This window comes from Bison bison, unplaced genomic scaffold (assembly GCF_000754665.1).
Source record: "Bison bison bison isolate TAMUID 2011002044 unplaced genomic scaffold, Bison_UMD1.0 scf7180017864460, whole genome shotgun sequence".
NCBI lineage: Eukaryota > Metazoa > Chordata > Mammalia > Artiodactyla > Bovidae > Bison > Bison bison.
In genome coordinates this window covers 1,392,869-1,413,353 of record NW_011495022.1, presented here as the reverse complement: position 1 = coordinate 1,413,353, position 20,485 = coordinate 1,392,869, and the positions used below count along the sequence as shown (strand labels likewise).

Sequence of the window (20,485 nt, the reverse complement as noted above, 5' to 3'; positions counted from 1 at the left end):
ACACAAACTTACATATAAATAATAAGCATGTACCTTTGCCAGAAAATCTAAAGTACATGTGAAAACACAAATATCACAAAAATATAGCCAGACCTCTTTGCAACTTAACTGGTGTCTGGGTCTCAGGAAGGTTTCTCATGGGCTCTTTGTGTTTGGAAACTCATCAGAGGTTTGTAGCCCAACAACCCACCTGACCAATCAGTAACCGTAAGGAGTCGGTAACAAATTACATCATACTATACTCATCTAACTCAATAGAGGAACTAAAAAGCTTCTTGATGAAAGTAAAAGTGGAGAGTGAAAAAGTTGGCTTAAAGCTCAACATTCAGAAAACGAAGATCATGGCATCTGGTCCCACCACTTCATGGGAAATAGATGGGGAAACAGTGGAAACAGTGTCAGACTTTATTTTTGGGGGCTCCAAAATCACTGCAGATTTTGATTGCAGCCATGAAATTAAAAAACACTTACTCCTTGGAAGGAAAGTTATGACCAACCTAGATAGCATATTCAAAAGCAGAGACATTACTTTGCCAACAAAGGTCCGTCTAGTCAAGGCTATGGTTTTTCCTGTGGTCATGTATGGATGTGAGAGCTGGACTGTGAAGAGAGTTGAGCACCAAAGAATTGATGCTTTTGAGCTGTGGTGTTGGAGAAGACTCTTGAGAGTTCCTGGACTGCAAGGAGATCCAACCAGTCCATTCTAAAGGAATCAGTCCTGGGTGTTCATTGGAAAGACTGATGTTGAAGCTGAAACTCCAATACTTTGGCCACCTTATGCGAACCCATTTGAAAAGATCCTGGTGCTGGGAAAGATTGAGGGCAGGATGAGAAGGGGACGACAGAGGATGAGATGGCATCACTGACTCAATGGACATGAGTTTGGGTGGACTCCGGGAGTTGGTGATGGACAGGGAGGCCTGGCGTGCTGCGATTCATGGGTTCACAGAGTCTGACATGACTGAGTGACTGAACTGAACTGATACTCATCTGAGTTATCAACAATTACATGATTGATAAACTTATGCAACAATGCTCTTTAAGAAATTCCAAGTACTATGTCTTGTGGTATTATTTAACTTTCCTCACCCTTTTAGATATCAAATGCAGGTTTTGTATCCTAGTGAGGATACCACTCATGACCAACCCAAACCCCTAAGACACATCATCTTTAGCAGGTGGCCTGAGACTGACCCAGTATATTCTGAGTCCTATAGTCGCCCATTTAGGCCTCCTCCACCTAGGAGCCTCATTTGGACTTGATCTAATTCTAAATGTCCAGAAGGGTCACAATACCTGCCAGTTAGCTCACCTGCTTTGACAGTCACAAGACTTCTCGTTGGAAAATGTTGATCTCAGTGCCCCACTTGAGAGTGAATCGCTGGACTGCTTTGAAAGTGGAAAGAATAAGCCATATAGAATTCTCCATATGGCTTATGATATGTAAAACGAAGTAAAGGACTTGCATGACAAGCTCAGAAACACCAAAAAGCTAAGTACCAACGTGGAAATGAAAGCTAGTTTATGAAATTCTCATAGCACTAAAGTATTATACAGTGGGTCAATATGATGCTTGTGGGCCCTTTCCACCTGATGCCATGTTACCACGGCTCTAGCTAAATTCCAGAAATCCTGTCTCTTCAAGCATGGTTTATCACTGTGACGCTTGCTAATTCCTAATTAACTGTGTTTATGTCTAATTTTCATATCTTGGCCTTTAGACTAATCCTGGAAGCACGGGAAATTATCTATAAATAAAAGTGACTCTACTGAATTGGAATGTGCATGCACTTACGATTAAAAAACAAAAAAGCGTATTTAAGTAACTTAGGACTCATCAGTCAGGTGGCTAATTTTATAAATTCAAAACAGGTCCTGTGATGTAATTTTCTGCCAGGCTCAATAGTGACTGAGGACATCCCTGCCCTTTCCATTTGAAAGCCTGTGCCAATCAGGTTCTGGCCAGTGGGCTACACCCCCCTCAGTGATTTTGTGACCCAGTGAAATGATAGTCACTGCCCTCCTTGTCTGAGCACCACATGACACCTGCTCCATCGTCCCTTGTGCCACTTTGTTTGAGAGCAGAAGCTGCCAGTCTCGCACTCAGATAAAACAGTGGCATCTCCAAATACCTCCATGTTGGAAGCTGGCAGCTTACACTCTGTATCAGTGAGCTGGCACTGATGTAGTGAACTTGTCACTTCTAAGTGAGCACAAAACAGGGCTTATTTGCTAGACCTTGAATCTAATGAACAGCTTTCTCCTATTTTGTACAGTTTTCCAGTCATTTGACTTATACAATAGAGAAATCATATTTCGACTTCTTCAGGTTGAAAAATTGCCCCTTTTCTGATTTGTCACCAAGAGATGTGACACAGTTATTTCTGAGGCAGCTTTATTATGGAAAACAGAATAAGTAACTCATGTCACTCAAATCAAATCCCTCGGGGAGTAGGTCCAGTAGCGATTCAAAAGCCAGGAGTAAGATTAAAAACTAATTTTCTAGGTGGAATGAGGAACAGGTTCTTTTTCTTCTAAACTAATGGCCCTTCACAGAGGGAACATTCACAAGGTACAAGGGGGACATTTGAATTCTCCTCCCCCCACCTTCTTCCTTTCTAGATGCAGACTTTAGGCTTGGCTTTGAGGCTCCAGGCAGGGTGAGGAGCACGCCAATGATGGAAAGGTCAGCCTGAGAGGTACTGAGGAAACTGAGTCCTCACCTAAAATGTATATCTTTACCTAATAGAGAATGTATAAAACATTGTCAGCCAACAAATTTATTGCCTTAGGCTGTTCCAAGAGATAGGTACAGGCTTTTACTCTTCATGGACTTAACTGGGTACTGCCTGCCCTAAGGAGACTGTGTAGACTTTTAGGGGCTGGACTGCCCAGGTATAACCACCAACCCCTTAAAAATACATCGCTAAAAGGCAATCATACTTCTCCATTTCAAATCTAGCATTTGTACCTAAATTCAATCTGCTGCTTTATTGCAAAGTTGTCAAAGCCAGCTTTATATTTAAGACATACAGGTTGTAGGAAAAAGTCTGTCGACCACAGAAAGTCTCCTTTAAAAAGGTGAGATTGATTTAAGAAGCCTGATCTCTAAAGGGGTTTGTCTAGGGTGTCTCATCATGTTTAGGGGTACTGCAACATAGGGGCTTATGACTGTGACCATGATGAAATTCAGCAAGAGATACGACATTGTACTACAGACTGTGAGCTTCCCAACTATAATACAAAACAAATGGCTAAGAGTTTCTTTCTTGCCCAGCTTTGCCCCAAGGTATACAAACCTCATTAAGTCATTGGTTGTGGTGGTGGTTTAGCTCTAAGTTGCATCCTACTCTTGTGACCCCATGGACTGTAGTCCGCCAGGCTCCTCTGTCCATGGGATTTCCCAAGAAAGAATAGTGGAATGGATTGCCATTTCCTTCTCCAGGGGCTCTTCCCCATCCAGGGTTTGAACCAGCATCTAAACCCGCGTCTCCTGCACTGCAGGCAGATTCTTTACTACTGAGCCACCAAGGACGCTCCATCAACTCATTAGAAGAAATTCTTTTGCAAGTAATATGGTATGTGGAGAATAGAGAGAGGAAAAAGAAAACCCACAATCCTCTTAAACACTAAACAGGAGTTTTTAACCTGGGGTCTGTGGACTTCCAAGGGGTCCATGAGTTCTCAGGATCCATGAAGTTGGATGATAAAAAGATACAGATATTTTCATTTATCTCTAACTGAAATTCACCGTATACTTCAATTATAAATGAAGGCAGTCTTGGTAATACATTTACCTTTGTCACCCATACACGTCAGATATTTTTAAATGAGATATTACAGTTGTCATAGAAAGGTTAAATACTGTTTAGCAACACTTCAAAATTATGGCAGATATGAGACCAGCTGTTAGATCTTTTTTAATGCATTTTTGGTATACTACTGTATCATAACAAACATTGACAATGGTATTTTAATACAATTGGTTTCCTTTGTAAAACTATCAATTTCATTTTATGGATTTATTTTTTTTTATTTTTTAACTTTACAATACTGTATTGGTTTTGCCATATATCAAAATGAATCTGCCACAGGTATACACGTGTTCCCCATCCTGAACCCTCCTCCCTCCTCCCTCCCCGTACCATCCCTCTGGGTCGTCCCAGTGCACCAGCTCCAAGCATCCAGTATCGTGCATCGAACCTGGACTGGCGACTCGTTTCATATATGATATTATACATGTTTCAATGCCGTTCTCCCAAATCATCCCACCCTCTCCCTCTCCCACAGAGTCCAAAAGACTGTTGTATACATCAGTGAAACATCATTCAGAGAACAGGCTTCACTAGTCAGCCACAGGAATACAGTGGCTAAGACTGCACTCCCAATGCAGGGAGCCTGGGTTCAGTCCCTGATAAGGGAACTAGATCCCACAAGCTACAACTAAGAGTTTGCATACTGCAACTAAAGATCCCGCATGCCACAACTAAGCCTGAAAGCAGCCAAATAAATAAGTTAATAATAAAATAAAAAATTAAAAGATTAGAAAAAGAACCATTGTGTCTAGGCCCATCACTTCATTATGCCCATACCACCTTCATTTCTGTCCCTAGCCATCATTGCAACTACTCTCTCACCAACATCCTGAGTCCCTTCTCTTGTCCCCAGGTGTTCTTTCATTGTCTCAGATGTTTAAATAGGGCAGTCTTTCACATCTTCCATTGTACGCAGTACTGGTCCTTTTTCTGAGAATCCTCTTCCCTCCACCTCTAACCAGAGCCTCTGTGTCTCTCCCAACAGACAGAGACAGCTTCAGCCTCCTGCTTAAGCTCTTCCTTCATTCCCAGACTAGGTCAGCATCCCTTTCTTTCTATCAACCTTGTCATCATCTGTTTAGTATTACCCTTCCAGCTGATATGCTCTAATGAGGGCAAAGCCCACATTGGCCTGGTTCACTATCATGTATCCAGTGTGTAGTGTCAGGCTGGGTACCTATGGGAGGTCAATAAATATGTGTAAATACATGCCCCCAAAAACCATTCTCTAACTTATGCTTTAATACATTTTATAACTTTTTGATTTAATGTATTGTACTCTTGTCTCATGTTGTTACTTTTATTTAAAGTGGCATAATATTCTATGGGGTATAAGTACTTTTTAAAAATAATTTCCCTAGCTGATCATCTTGTTTTCAGTTTTTACTAATGTTGTGATGAATGTCTTCATGTATATCATTTTATTTTTCTTGCTTTGTATGTAGGATTATTTCCTTAGTATAAATTACAGGAAGAGGAGTTAATTCATCTATTGGAATTAACATTTTTATGGTTCTTGATTTATTCTATGACATTGCTTTCCAAAAGGATTCTCTCAATTTAAAATCCCATAAATAACATAAATAGAACATCTGCTAATGATTTTTCAAAGTTCTTAAAATAACATTTGCTAGATTGTCATCATTGGATTGGTTAATAATGGGGTAAAATTTTTGTTGAAAAGGATAACATAAAAAACTTTAACTCAAAATGTAGTACACTAATTTCCACATTGAGGAAAATATTTTATTTGTTAACAGAGAACTAAGGACAAAGATATTGTGCTAGGGAAGACAAATTGTTTTACCTTAGACATGGCCATTTTGTTAGTTAAATGGGCAAAATTCATTGAAGACTCTATCTGAAGTTCAAATATTTGAAAGCAAGGAATAAAATAATCTCTATTATGACAAGAATTATGTTATTTCATATTGAAAAGAAAAAGAACATAATTTCTAGAGGCTTAGTAATTAATATATTAACAGCATACAAGAAACAAAAAATTAAATACTAAGAATTTTTTGCAAGCTGTTTGTTAGAAATAAAATGTATGGACTTACAAATTTCTCCTTATTTACGGACATACATGCCAGCAGGGACTTGTCAGGCAGGGCCGTGTTTCTCCTTCTGATTACACATTCCCTCCTACTTCTGTCGTCTCAGTAGCCAACCCGGGCTTCAGGCTGGGCTGCTTCTTCACGAGTAGTACCCAATTTCTCCCTCAATAAATGAAGTTGTTTTGGGTTGTCCCTTGTTTTAATACCCTAGCTACACACAGAACAAACTGTTGACTTAGGAGGTGGGGCATCCGTCTTATTGAATATGAAGAGAAAGAGCTAACCAGTGTCTTGCTGCCCTGTTCATATTCTAGGGAGGGTACCAGAGTTTACCCCATTAAATTCTTCTTAATGATAGTAGTCTAATATATGCTGACTATGTGACTGCTGTGTGCAGGATGCAATGCCAGCATCTGCAGGGAACATAATGGATGATACGTTAACCAGTGGGAGACAAGTAGAAAGACATTTCCTGCATTATACAAATATGCACAGGAGAGCAAGAAGGGTCCTTCCACATCTTTAAATGTCCCACTGGGAGAGTTCAGGTTCATCAGACCCTAATGTCCTGGAATGAAGACAAAAATGCAAATAATTGAACTGAGCTAATAAATCAAGTGCTTCGCTGAGGCTTAGTGGTAAAGAATCTGCCTGCAGTGAGACTTGGGTTTGATCCCTGGGTTGGGAAGATCCCCTGGAGAAGGAAATGGTAACCCACTCCAGTATTCTTGCTTGGGAAATCCCATGGACAGAGGAGCCTGGTGGGCTACAGTCCATGGGGCTGCAAAAGAGTCAGACTAAACAATAACAACAATAAAAGAAGCACATGAAGGGATGTAAGTGTAGGTCACTGTTGCATGGCGTGAAATGGTCATAAACTCAAAAGGACAGTGTCTTCAGTGAGCCAGGCACATTTATTGACTCAGTATTCCTGATGACAATCATGGGAGGTAGATATCAGCTCCCCCATTTTATAGATGGGGAAAGAGAAGGTCAATGAACATTACTTAGTCAGAGTTAAACATTCATTGAGAGGTGGAAATGATCAAGCTTATGCTCTTTCTACTACATGCTAGGTAGGTAAAGGTACTCAACAATCATACCTTGGTTAATATATCTTTATCCAAAGCTACTCAAAAATTGATTTTTAAAAAACAGTTGTAAAATAGAATGGGGAAAGAAAGAACACACATTTCTGAGATGTCAGACCCAGTGAAAAAGAATCTCAAACAGTCTTCAAAAAGCATGTACAGTAAAGTTCATGAATCTTCATCTAAAGGCAGTGTATCATGGTAGCGAATTTGAGGGATCACCTGGGTGAGACCTTGAAACTACTTTTCATCTGAATGACTCTGAGCCATTATTTTCCCTCTCTAGGTCTCATGTTCTAGTATCCCTCAAAGGATTTTTATAATTAAATAAGATAATCTGTATAAAATGTTTAGACATTGGTACTTTGTGCAGATCACAACAAACTGTGGAAAATTCTTAAAGAGATGAAAAAGTTGGCTTAAAACTCAACATTCAGAAAACTAAGATTATGGCATCTGGTCCCATCACTTCATGGCAAATAGATGGGGAAGCACTGTAGATGGTGACTGCAGCCATGAAATTAAAAGATGCTTGCTCCTTGGAATAAAAGCTATGACCAACCTAGACAGCATATTAAAAAGCAGAGACACTACTCTGCCGACCAAGGCCCATCTAGTCAAAGCTATGGTTTTTCCAGTAATCATGTATGGATGTGAGAGTTGGACTACAAAGAAAGCTGAGCGCCGAAGAATTGATGCTTTTGAACTGTGGTGTTGAAGATTCTTGAGAGTCCCTTGTACAGCAAGGAGATCCAATCAGTCAATCCTAAAGCAAGTTAGTCCTGAAGATTCATTGGAAGGACTGAAGCTAAAGCTGAAACACCAATATTTTGGCCACCTGATGTGAAGAACTGACTCATTGGAAAAGACCCTAATGCTGGGAAAGATTGAGGGCGGGAGAAGGGAACGACAGAGGATGAGATCGTTGGATGGCATCACCGAATCAATGGACATGAGTTTAGCAGGCTTTGGGAGTTGGTGATGGACGAGGAGCCTGGTGTGCTGTAGTCCATGGGGTTGCAAAGAGTCAGACACGACTGAGCGACTGAACTGAATTGAACCAGGAATATAATGATATACTTTAATTATCAGTTGTACTGCTGTTAAAGTTATTTTTTGCATATAAGTCTAATAAGCTTGGATCTGTTTTATCTGTTTTCTAGAATATACTATATTAGGTGCAGCATAATAAAAGATAATGATAGCTGACTACCACAAGGGGCAGCTGTCACCTCATTGAAAGTAGCTGAGATAAGACCCCACAGGAGGACCAAAAACAAACAACCCCTCCAAAACTGTAAGAACACCAATAACAGTTGTTTTAATTATGCTTTACACTTTGCAAAGTCTTTCTGCAATCATTTCATTTGATTCAGACAACGTTACTGATTGTAGGGAGGGCACTGCTCCCACTTTACCAACGAGAAAAGAGAGTCTCAGAGAATGGAATGCCTTCTCTAGAATCAGAGCTAGTCAAAAGAGCAAAGAGTACCACAGCCTATAGATGTGCTGTGCAATAGGGTAGCCATATGTGGCTACTTAAATAAAATTAAATATGCGGCTCCTCAGGAGCACAAACCACATTCCAAGAGCTGAATAGTTCATGGCACTCGTGTTGGACAACCCAGATTACAGACCATTTTCTTCACCATAGAAGGTTTTATTGAGTTATGCTGGTCTATAGAAACGAGAGCACCAAACCATTACTGCGTAATACTATGCCCAGCGTCCATGACAGTGACCCTGATTCTCAGAGAAAGATGTCAGGGAAGAGGAAAATACTTTAGAAATGTTTTTATGAAAAACACTAAACTTTTAACTCTAGAGTTAAATTTGTGTGGCACTAGGCTATAAGCAGGAGAAGGCAATGGCACCTCACTCCAGTACTTTTGCCTGGAAAATCCCGTGGATGGAGGAGCCTGGTAGGCTGTAGTCCATGGGGTCGAAGAGAGTCTGACACGACTGAGCGACTTCACTTCCCTTTTCATTTTCACGCACTGGAGAAGGAAATGGGAACCCACTCCAGTGTTCTTGCCTGGAGAATCCCAGGGATGGGGGAGCCTGGTGGGCTGCCATCTATGGGGTCGCACAGAGTCGGACACGACTGAAGCGACTTAGCAGCAGCAGCAGCAGCAGGCTATAAGCATCATCAGAACTGCCCAGAATCCCCCAAAGTACCTAGAGCCAGTGCTCTGCACACAGAATCTACAAATAGTTATTTAGTAGTTCTATTTCATGATTGACTCATTTCAGGAAAATATGTCAGTGTAAGAGAATTCTTCCCGGAGCAAATAAATTGAATGTCATAAAAATGTAATCTTTGTTAAAATCTCGAGGGAATTTATGTTTGTACATTTATAAAATTTAGTGTCCATACAAAGTCATTTTATATTTCAATATCTATTTGATGCAGAAAGTTGTAAATAAATGTAATCAAAAGAGATGAATGCCAGTTAAAATAAATGTCTGAAGATGAGAAAAATTTTTAATAATGATATAAGCCTTAAAATAATGGTTTATAACATATCCCCAGTAAGTCATAAGTTAACAGATCCTCAGTAAATCATAAGTTGGTCTTAACTTTTGGTTCATTTTCTTAGAGCAACACTAGGAAATAACTTTCAGAAGTGGAGAGCCTGACAATAAGTGCTCAGTATTACTTCAAAGCAATATAAAATGCTCAGAAGTTTCAGAAGTTAGTTTCCAGAGGATGACAAATACTTGACTACACAAGAGTCATCGGCCTTGCCTGGCAGGATGGTGCTGTCAAATTCAAGGTGCACGGACAAAGATGGAGGCAGTTTCATTTTTTAAATTGACTTTGAACGTCTTAATGATATATGTACGTTTCATGGAAATATGAGCTTTAGTATAATGGTCTGTTCTCTTTAGACAGATGGGACTCAATTTATGTTGTACATGATTGTATCCCAGAATTTCAGCCTTAAGATGTTTGTCATAATATAGTTAATCTATTATTTTATGAGGGCTACTAAATCTTGGCCTCCTGAATTTGGGTAGATGCATGCCAAATTTATGATGGCGCTTGTCTAAAAATGACAGATGCTGCCAAAGCAGAAAACTATCATTTTCTTCTACTCAACAGCACAAGGTCTTGGTGTGAGAGACAGAAATGGGGGAAAGAGGCATTTACAAAGACCTTGCTGGCTAATCAATGGAGTCCTGCAGCAGTCTGTGGAAATGAGAAGCTGTCAGTTGGGAAACTTAGCCCCATTTGTAACAACACATAAAAATTGTGAAACACACAGGGGAACCCATAAAAACGATGAGGCGAGGGTCTCCATTTGTATCTTTGGCAGCAAAACTCTTCAGCAAAATTGAAAAATGCAGTTTCATAAGGTAATGGGATGACCATAAAAAGCTGAACTGTAGCCTTTCCAGGCAAATCGTACTGATGTACTAGTTGATAACTGCTCTGGGTTCACACGTGAGGAATTCCCACCATGCAAAAGCACATTATACTGGAAACTAAAACAAGTTTTGAGATGTCCTCACTTCTTTCCTTCCTTCTTAGGTATTTTCTGGTACTGTCATCTCTATCTCCATGTTATGGTCATGGGTATGGTTAAACAGGGCTTCCTAGGTGCTGCTGGTGGTAAGGAATCTGCCTGCCAATGCAGGAGACACAAGAGACATGGGTTCAGTCCCTGGGTTGGGAAGATCCCATGGAGGAGGGCATGGCAACCCACTCCACTATTTTTGCCTGGAGAACCCCATGGACAGAGGAGGCTGGTGGGCTATGGTCCATAGGATTGCAAAGAGTCAGACAGGACTGAAGTGACTTGCACACACGCATACACATAGGGGATAAACAAAACAGTGTTTCTGTGCCCAGTAGAAATCTTTTAGAGGGGTGATCCAAATGCTACTGAAATTGTGGACAACATTCAGGAAAATCCCCTGGACCCCTGAGGAGGCAGCCAAGGCTCTGCCATATTGGTGATGCTCTTGCCCTCTGCTGACCTCTATCTAAAGGAGTGTGTCTGCCTCCAGTTACATAAAGTCAACATCTGTCAAGCAGGAGCTTTGAGAACACTTGTCATTTACGTGAAATGAGTGTTTGCATTCAAACTTGTCCTTGAAAAAAATCTCTAACTCCTAAAGCTTTGGTCTCTTGCAGTTAAATGAAACAGACAACATATTGCACAGAAACGAAAGATTATCAATAAAACAAAGCCTTAATGGCCCTTTCACTGCCACATCTCCTACTGAAAAATACCGAGAGATAGCAAACAATTTAAAAGTAATACATAATCCTACTCAATAGTCTTTTAAAAAGTGGGTTAGTGGTTTCTGACTTTGCCCATTGGGACACTTGTATTAATTTTTCCGAGTTAGGAAAGTTTAGAAATAATGGGAACAGTGGAATCTGCATGGGACCAGAAGCCCCAAGTTCCTGCTCTGACTCTACTGGGATATGAGTGGTGCAAGCTCACAAAGCATTTCATTTATCTAAGATCCAGGTACTTCAGTGTTGCCATATTTTTGGGAGCAGCTTGAAGGTGGCTACCGTATGTTATTTTTCTCTGTAGTCCTAAGAGACAATACAGGAAAACGAACAAAACCCCACTACTTTGGAAGCTCCTTGGGGGCAAGAAAGTGTCTTTCTGTTCATTGCTGTACCCTAGAAATGGCAAATGTTATAGATGTACTACACTACTTAGCACAGATAATAAATACTTGCTGAGTGAATAAATGGATATAGAGTTTATTGTGTGCATGTATGAAAGAGGGATACTAGTCTCAGCCTGACCAATCACAGGGTTGTTGCAGGGGTCATACGAAAATAGTTATGTGACTGGATTTTACAAACTGAACAAACCCAAGGTATTCCTATTGTTATATTTTAAGTAGAACATGTTGGTTCCATCATCTTTTGCTCTTAATTGCATTTATAAATATATCTATAGCATTTTGAATCATTCCATCTGCTATCATCTTTTTAGACAGCAACTGATTAAAAGCTGTTTAGCTTTAAATAGCTTTATATACTTTGAGCTAGACGTGTATTTTCCCCATCTTGATACCTAATTAATTAAAAAAATCTTGTTCTAAAGACTAGACATATGGACCATTAGGTTGAATTGTCACAATATTTATCTCTAGGTTGATTATCAAAATATTTCATTATTTTCTCGAAATAAGGTTTTCCAAAGGCTCTGCTATGAGTGGTTAAATGCTGTCACAAAGAGCATTCAACTTGATGTAAGGGGCATATTATCACAGGGAAGTGTACCATCATATGGCATTATGACACTTGAACTCCAGGGAGAAATTTGGGTAGAATGTCTGGCCAATATGTTCTAGCCATCTTCCTGAAGCTGCCTAATGCTTGCTGTGTCTTGACCCCAATTTTCCCAAAGCACATTTATCCTCCCTCCTGCAAAGTTTTGAACTCCCACTGATACATCATGAAAAGTGGGGATAGATCCTAGAAGACTAGAAAGCTATTTCTTTGGATTTTATGTTTAATTCTATTCTAACTTCTAAAAAGTGAATAGGACAGCTATCCTTGCCTGAAATAAAACATATTTAGTTTTTTTCAATCATGTGGTCAAAGCTTCTTATAACAAATGAAATTCCTGTTACTGTAGTTTAAACTCATTTTCTTTACAGATTTGAAAGAAAAAAAAAAAAAAGAGAGAGAGAGAGAGAAAGCTTCCAATAATACCCTGAACTTTTTATATCTGATAGTTTCATTATAACAAATCTCAGATCCAGACACAACATGATCAAATTATGTCTCCAAATGCATAATAAAAAATGGTTGCCCCAGTTGTTAAAATAGCAGGTAAAAAGGCTTTTCTAGCTCTTAGAAGATTGTTAGGTCACTTCTTAGAATAAATAATCTGTGTTCTCAGGGAGTAAAGTGAGATCATCTGTCAGTCCCGTACTTGTCAGATTCTTTGAAATGACATTTTTCTCTCAACTGATTTTCAGTGAATCCCCAGATGCTGTACTCCCAGAAGCTCCCTCCCTTAAAAGTTGGCTATTTCCTCTTCCTCAGGATTTGCCCTCATTGGACAATACTCTATTGCTAAGTTATTGCTGCTAAAATATGAGAAAGGAAATTGAATTACTAAATCTTTTGGATGCTCTGAATGCCTGGATTTTGAAATGATAGCTGAGACGCCATGTTACTAGCATATTCCCTTTTTACTCAAATATCTCAGAATCACATAGATACTGCTTAAACTCACTTGATAGGAACTCTTCATTCAAAACAAAAAGATCAGTGCTAGTGAATTTCAGTCTTGTAAGAATTATCAGTCAACCATGACTTCTCACTGTGACTGTTACTCTACTTTTTGGCTGACTCCTTAGAGGCAGCGTTGTCTGAAATAAAACACTTCAGTTAATTAAGTACCACACTCCTTCCTATTCCCTCCCCCTTCCCTCTGTGACCCACCTAGACTGTTTATGAAGGTGTGGTCCCTGGGTCTCCTATTCTCTTAAAGTGGGGTTTTAAACAAAATCAAAACCAGTTACCAAAATGTCATGACCGTCTCTCATAATAATGTTATGACAAAAGGAACTTTTTAAGGATTTAGAAATAGGTGGTCAACAATAGGTTTTGTATTACATTATTTAGACCAGATTTCCCATCTGGGCAAACTTTCTAATTTTCTAACTTGAAAATTGTACAAAACACACGTGTAAATTATTGCTTAGAAGCCAACATTTAGTTGAAGGTGGAAAAAAAAAAACCATATATCTATTTAGCAAATATAACCTTTATTTTTAAATAGTGCCATTTTCCAACAGCTTTGGTATTGCTTTTATAGATATAATAGGACAAATTAAATGTTTCACTAGTATCAATATTTAAAACACGGAGAAACAAAAAAGTAATTTGAATGACCTAACCAATGACTTGCCTACTAATTTATGAAGATTTTGAGTATGAAGAACATGGAAAAGTGAGGTAACCCTCAAATACATATAGCTTCCATGATTTCTAATCCAAGTCTGGACAATGACATGGTGCGTGAGGTCAATACTGCTGGACCACAGGTATTTTGGGGGGGTACATAGGGGAGTGGCAGAAGCAGCAGAGGATATAGGATTAAAGACAACCACATAGCTACTGGAGAAGAGACTCTGGGCTTGAGATTTGTTTTTCTCTCCCCACTGTCATCTCCTAGGGTTCTTCTAGATCTCAATTCTCTTTCCTTGTTTATACCACTACTGTGCTTGATCTTGGTGTGTTCCTATTACCCGCTAGGCAAACATGATTATTTGCAAAGTCTTAAATAAGCTGAAGGAATGGAGTGACAATAACCTCCACTGTTTTTTATCATTTGCTTATAAGGACTTCTGTGCATAAGTAGCACAAGTCAGGTAAGAAAACCTTTCTCAGAATATTATTTCATAGAGGCAACAATATCCTGTAGAAAATGAAATCAGGCAGGAAGTCAGAGATGATGGATCCTAGTCTTCCAAACACTGGGTAACATTGGGCAGATAGCGGATGCAATGTGGACCTCACCGTGGCTTGCTGATTTATAAACTGGAGATAATATTTGACTCTAATAACTGATAAGTCTGGGTTAAAGATTAACTTGCTAATATGCAGAAAAAGGTTTTGTTCTTTAGAAGGGGAGAAGTGTGATGTAATAATTTAGTATTTATTATCTGTTCATCAGGTATCACGATTTAGTGATCCTATCACACAGAGAACAAAAGTCTTTTATCACCAAGTTTGAATCAGCTTATTCATTCCAGGCTTCAGAGCTTTGGGCACCAGCATCTATGGGACCTCACCAATAATGGTCACATTTTACATAGTCTCTTTGTCCGACGAGGGTTTTCTGAATCCTCCTTTTACAAATGGATTTGTTTTTCTCCCAAGCCCCTGGGCAACCACAGGAAAGCATTCTTAAGTCTCGTCCTCAAATTCTATAATGATTTGGAGAGGAGAAGAAAATCAGAAGAGCAGTGTGTGTCTGTGTGCTTCCAACAACAGAGAGGTACCTAAAGAGAGAGTCGAACATAGGAGAAAAGGACCACTCTCTCAGTTTTCCTTCATAGACGGTCACTGCAACAGGGAGACTCCTCCATCTTGGGTGCTGACGGGTGGCTGTGAATGTGTGGAAGCCTATTAAACATCCAATTTCATGGCATACCCACTAGAAATACAATTTTTTTTTCTTCTTCCTGAGTCATTCAGTTTGAACCTACTCAGAAAAACTGCTGATTCACTGGGACTATGAAATAGAGACTCTTCTTAAGACGCCCTTCCATGAGTAGCCCATTTCCGATTATATAAAGTTCTTTTAGTCAGCTCCTAACTGTGAAAAGTTCCTTTAAAATCTTTGAGTTCATTTATAACTCTGAGGGGAAGTCTACAAAGACCTTAAAAAATCAATAGCTTTTATTATTGGACACATTTCTAGATTCACTTAATAGTGTTACTCTCTCAAAAAACTTTACTCTGTTGCCCTTCAACTCCTCTTCACTGGGGTAAGAAAATATAAAAATGTCTGTTAATAAACAGGTTTAAGAATTCCTTGACTGAAAGGTCCATTGCAAAAACCAAACATAAAAAGAATAGAGGGGAATAATAAACTCAGTATTTTAGACCCATTTCTTGATTTTTGTCTAAACACAATGTGACCAAGAAGCTTCCACTTATTTTCATGCATATATATTATATATATATATTTATACACACACATATATACTTAAAGGTATATATTTAACAACATGGAATGGTAACATATCAAATGCTTAGATTCCGTGCAAACACATAACCTTTCCTGTGAAGGAAATATACTCATATTATAAAAACGAATCATGGAGAGTAACATGCAACAGTGGAGGGGAAGAGAACGAGGTAGGGACAGGACCAGGAGGAACACAGAGAATGTAAAGAACAAAAAGTGTCATTGACCTGATTTGTCAGAGTTGTTGCCTGTGATTGGAGTGATGGAGCAGCTGGGATTAGCCTTTGCGCTGTCCTTGGAAGAAACCATTTTGGGTTTATTTTTCGTTGCCTCTAGTGCTTTGACCTTCTTGGCATGTTTACTTCCTTTGTAGTGGGCCTCGGCCTGGCTCTACAAAGGAGAACAAATCAGGCTCATTGTTTTGCTACTTACAAACACCACAATGGATGATCATGCAGGAAAAAATACATTCAGTCGTAGGCACCACAGACATTTATAGCTCAGCACTCAACTACGTTTTTGGCATTTAATGAGTAGCAGACCAGTATCTAAGAGATTTCTGCATACTGAGACCTTTTTTTATACAACACAGAGGACCTGTGTTTTTCAAAACCAGACATTATACAAGTGGACAGAAGGGTTAGGGCAAAACTGGGATGAAGGTGAACTTTGTCATTAATGTCTTCCCACCACTGCCCATCAGGGTTAATTGTCGAATGTTTGGCCGGCAACAAGCACCTTGAGTGTCCTACCTGGGTAAGACCTTACACGACCACTTCATTTAGTTTCCTTTTAGCTACAAATCTGTCTTCCCTGCACCTATATTTCTCTTGGCTCTGCTCTGAGAGCAAGTGATGTGACAAAGCAACCAGCTAGAGAGTGGAAATGGCACTGCATTGTGGAGTCATCTCTATGTGCTTAATGTGTCATTCTGATGACTCCAATTCTAAGAACAGACAATAGAAGCCACAAAGGAAATACGGACAATGCTTGCTTCTGATCTCAGATGTGATTCTGAAGTCAAAGCAGTTAGTACTACATTCACTTATACTCAAAGCATAGGTGAAACTGTGACTTCAATACTAGATCAAAAAAAAAAAAAGAAGAGTGATCAAGGCAAGTGATTTTTAAAAATTTTCAAAAGACAAAAAACAAGTTATGGAAAAACAAGAAAACATTTAGTCATTTTGCTGATTTTTGGAAAATTTTCCTCTACCTAAAGAACAAGGATTTTACCTTTTTGGCTTCTAGTATAATGCACATGTTAACTGAAGAATTAAGTATATTTGCTCCAATTTCAGAGAAGGCAATGGCACCCCACTCCAGTACTCTTCTTGCCTGGAAAATCCCATGGACAGAGGAGCCTGGTGGGCTGCAGTCCACAGGATTGCTAGGAGTTGGACATGACTGAGCGACTTCACTTTCCCTTTTCACTTTTATGCATTGGAGAAGGAAATGGCAACCCACTCCAATGTTCTTGCCTGGAGAATCCCAGGGACAGCGGAGCCTGGTGGGCTGCCGTCTATGGGGTCGCACAGAGTTGGATATGACTGACGCGACTTAGCAGCAGCGGCTCTAATTTCATTTAAAACAGACCCCCAAAATATAAACAAACTAAAACATATATTATATGGTGTATTAGCTTGGTTAGAAAGGTAAAGATGCTGATAAGCCTGTTATATAAAATAAGAAGCGAAAGCGAAAGTTTCTGTTCGAAGATTCCTAAAATAATAACTTTTTTAACTTCAGTTTTCCTTATATACACTTGTGTGTGTTTGAAGATGGTAATACTCATATTTTCATCCATTTTCCTCAGCAAGCAGAATATAGGTTGTGTGTGTGTGTGTGTGTGTGTGTGTGTGTGTGTAGGTAGATGTGGCAATGGACAGGAGTCAGATTTTACTTCTACATTTCAACTAAATATATGTGATTTTCCGAGCACATAACCTGGATCCCCCAAGGTCAACAGATTTGAATTGACTATACTTAGTCCCTAACTTTCTGAATATGTTTTCATAAATATTATTTTAGACTATCATTGACTTATCATTGTTCTTAGTTGGTTTGCTCAAGGACTTCTCATGCTGTTCTCTGTCAAGTTGAAAAAAATCCAATCCTAAGGGAGGAAAAAGTGTAATATTAAGTTTTATTAACATCTGAGAATGGTTAAATCCAGCAAATACTGTTGGGTAGGCATAAATTAAGAAAATACACAAATAAAACTAAAAATTGATAACATGAAGAAATAACAACAATGACCAATATTATTGAGCCTCTGCCAAGAACATTTCTAAATGAATTATGTGTGTTTGCTCATATAATTATCATAATACCCTGTAAGGTAGGTACAATTATTGGTCAACACTTTACAAATAGAACACTGGGCACGAGAAGTTAAATACTTTATCAGAAGTCACACAGGTTGGTGTAGAAGGCACTTTGTGGATCTGAAATGCGTCCACGTGTACCCCTATTTAACTATACATTATTGTTGTTGCTTCAGTCACTGAGTCTTGTTCAACTCTTTTGCCCACCAGGCTCCTCTGCCATGGGATTTGCCAGGCAAGAATACTGGAATGGGTTGCCATTTTCTTCTCCAGGGGATCTTCCTGACCCAGGGATCAAACCCACATCTCCTGGTTGGCAGGTAGATTCTTTAATGGTGAGCCACTAAAGGAGCCCAAATAACTATGTATCCTCATTTTAAACATACACATACACTAAATTAACAATATAATTTTATTAGAAGTAAAAAAATTACATACAAAGCCCACTGCTTTTAATGACTAAGTGAAGGATTATACTTTAGTAGAAGTTTCTATGAGTAGGAACTATCTTCTTAATTCATGGAAATAAATTTATTGGATTGAATAAGTTCCAATTGAAAATTGGACTTTTATGTATGATGCTATGGAAAAACTCAAACGAACTTTCTGGCCAAACCAACACTAACATAGTATGTTAGGCCTGAACCTTCTGTTGAGTAGCTAAGAAAGGCCCGCTTGTTTGGTATATAACAATTTCTACAAGACATCAGGAGACCGCCTAGTTAATTCATCTTTCCAAGTATACTAAATAGTGAGACGTTACTTTAGTGTCCTTTGGCTAAAGAAACATCAAGTTCTCTAAATAAAACCTCCTAGCACAAGATAAGTGGAGTGTCACTTCCTCATTATTATTTCCTGGCACCCTTGCAGAAAGCTAACAGCATCAATTAGCACTTGGGATTAAAGAGCCAGCTAAGTGACACCTCACTGGATGCCAAGATAGAAAGAGCTCTCTTGAGCCGTGATTCACCTTCCTTTTGAGTTCTGGGGCCTTGAGAAAAGTGAAACAAGCCTTCTTAGCCTCTGCTCGCTGCTGTTTGTGAAAGATCCCAAGTAGAGACAGTGGCAGACCCCACTCACTCATGCTTGGCATCTTTCCAATTCCCTGTGATATTCTTGGTTAGTAGCACTTTGCTGTCCTCAGTACTGTATCTGAGGTGTCAACAGCTTCTAAATCCTGGGCAAATCTTCAAGTGAAACTGAGACATTGTTAAATAGCAACACGATTAACCTGACTTCATTATCTGGGAATCTCCTTAATTGAGGAATGAAAGCAACAAGGACAAGAGCCAGAGAACCTATGAATGAGGCAAGACAATTAAACCTGATCAGCGATGGTTCTTGTATCCTTTCTGAGAGACTTGGCTAACCAAATGAACTTATTTTATACCTCAGCGAGTAATCAGCAACCTATTTGTCTAGCACTAATGGCTTGCTTTCTGATTCCCTTCCAAAAGTACTTCTATACACCCTAAACTGGCAGTAATCAAATAAACCCCTTGCCAAGAATTGTCAAAATCAGAGAGTTACCCAAAGCATCATACTGACTTTCACACAGGAATTCATTGATATCTAGGCTCTTACAGAGGTCACTCCAGTAGCTACCTGACCACCCAATGGTAGAGGAATAGCTTGGACAGGAGATGACATCCTGGGATGTTTTTTCCTTCCATTCATCTCTATCTTTATTACTAAGGCCCCTCACTTTCTGAAATCTCCACTTCTCTTAGGACCCTACTGGTCCAAAGAAAAAAGATAAATAATGAGATAATGCATTACTTTACAAATAAAAATGCTATAATGAGAAATTCGATAATTCGCTGAGCTCCCATATCTGTTTTTTACCTTATTTCCAGTTTGGACTTCAGAGAGGTAGATAGGATCTTGAAAGAAGACACTGAACTATGTTTTCTTTGGGCAGAACGAACAGCCCAAACACAAACTGGCAGGTGGCTGGAGCAGAGTAAAGTCACTGGAGGAAGTCCTCAACTATTTATTTACTAAGAGACCCAATTGTTTTGCATCTTAAAATGTAATTGGAACTGTTCCCTTAATTACAAAAAGTGTATCATTAAAACTGTTGGCATCTGATTTTTCTGAGACCTTAGATTTCAATGCTAGTTGGGAAGTAGCAGAGGCCAGTTACTTTTCAGAAAAAAAATGTATATACTCTATATACGAAAATGCCAAATAAAACAGATGTCAAACAAACTACCATAAACCAGCCTAAACTAACAAGGGGAAAAGAAACCCTGATTATTCCACAGGGAATTACACCTGCCATATGCTAGACATTGTGAAAGATTAAAAACAAAGGCCCCTTGCTCACAAGAATACCAATACAGTATACTAATGCATATATATGGAATTTAGAAAGATGGTAACAATAACCCTGTGTACGAGACAGCAAAAGAGACACTGATGTAGAACAGTCTTATGGACTCTGTGGGAGAGGGAGAGGGTGGGAAGATTTGGGAGAATGGCATTGAAACATGTAAAATATCATGT

The 20,485-nt window shown here is 39.1% G+C and overlaps 1 protein-coding gene across 1 annotated transcript in view; it reads right to left on the bottom strand.

Moving 5' to 3' along the window:
• Positions 1-20,485, bottom strand: part of ZNF385B (zinc finger protein 385B) — a 491,913-nt gene that overhangs the window by 22,529 nt on the left and 448,899 nt on the right. The window contains exon 6 of the mRNA XM_010859745.1: positions 15,878-16,040. Within this exon, the coding sequence (XP_010858047.1) occupies positions 15,878-16,040 (163 nt within the window). The remainder of the gene's footprint in view (positions 1-15,877; positions 16,041-20,485) is intronic.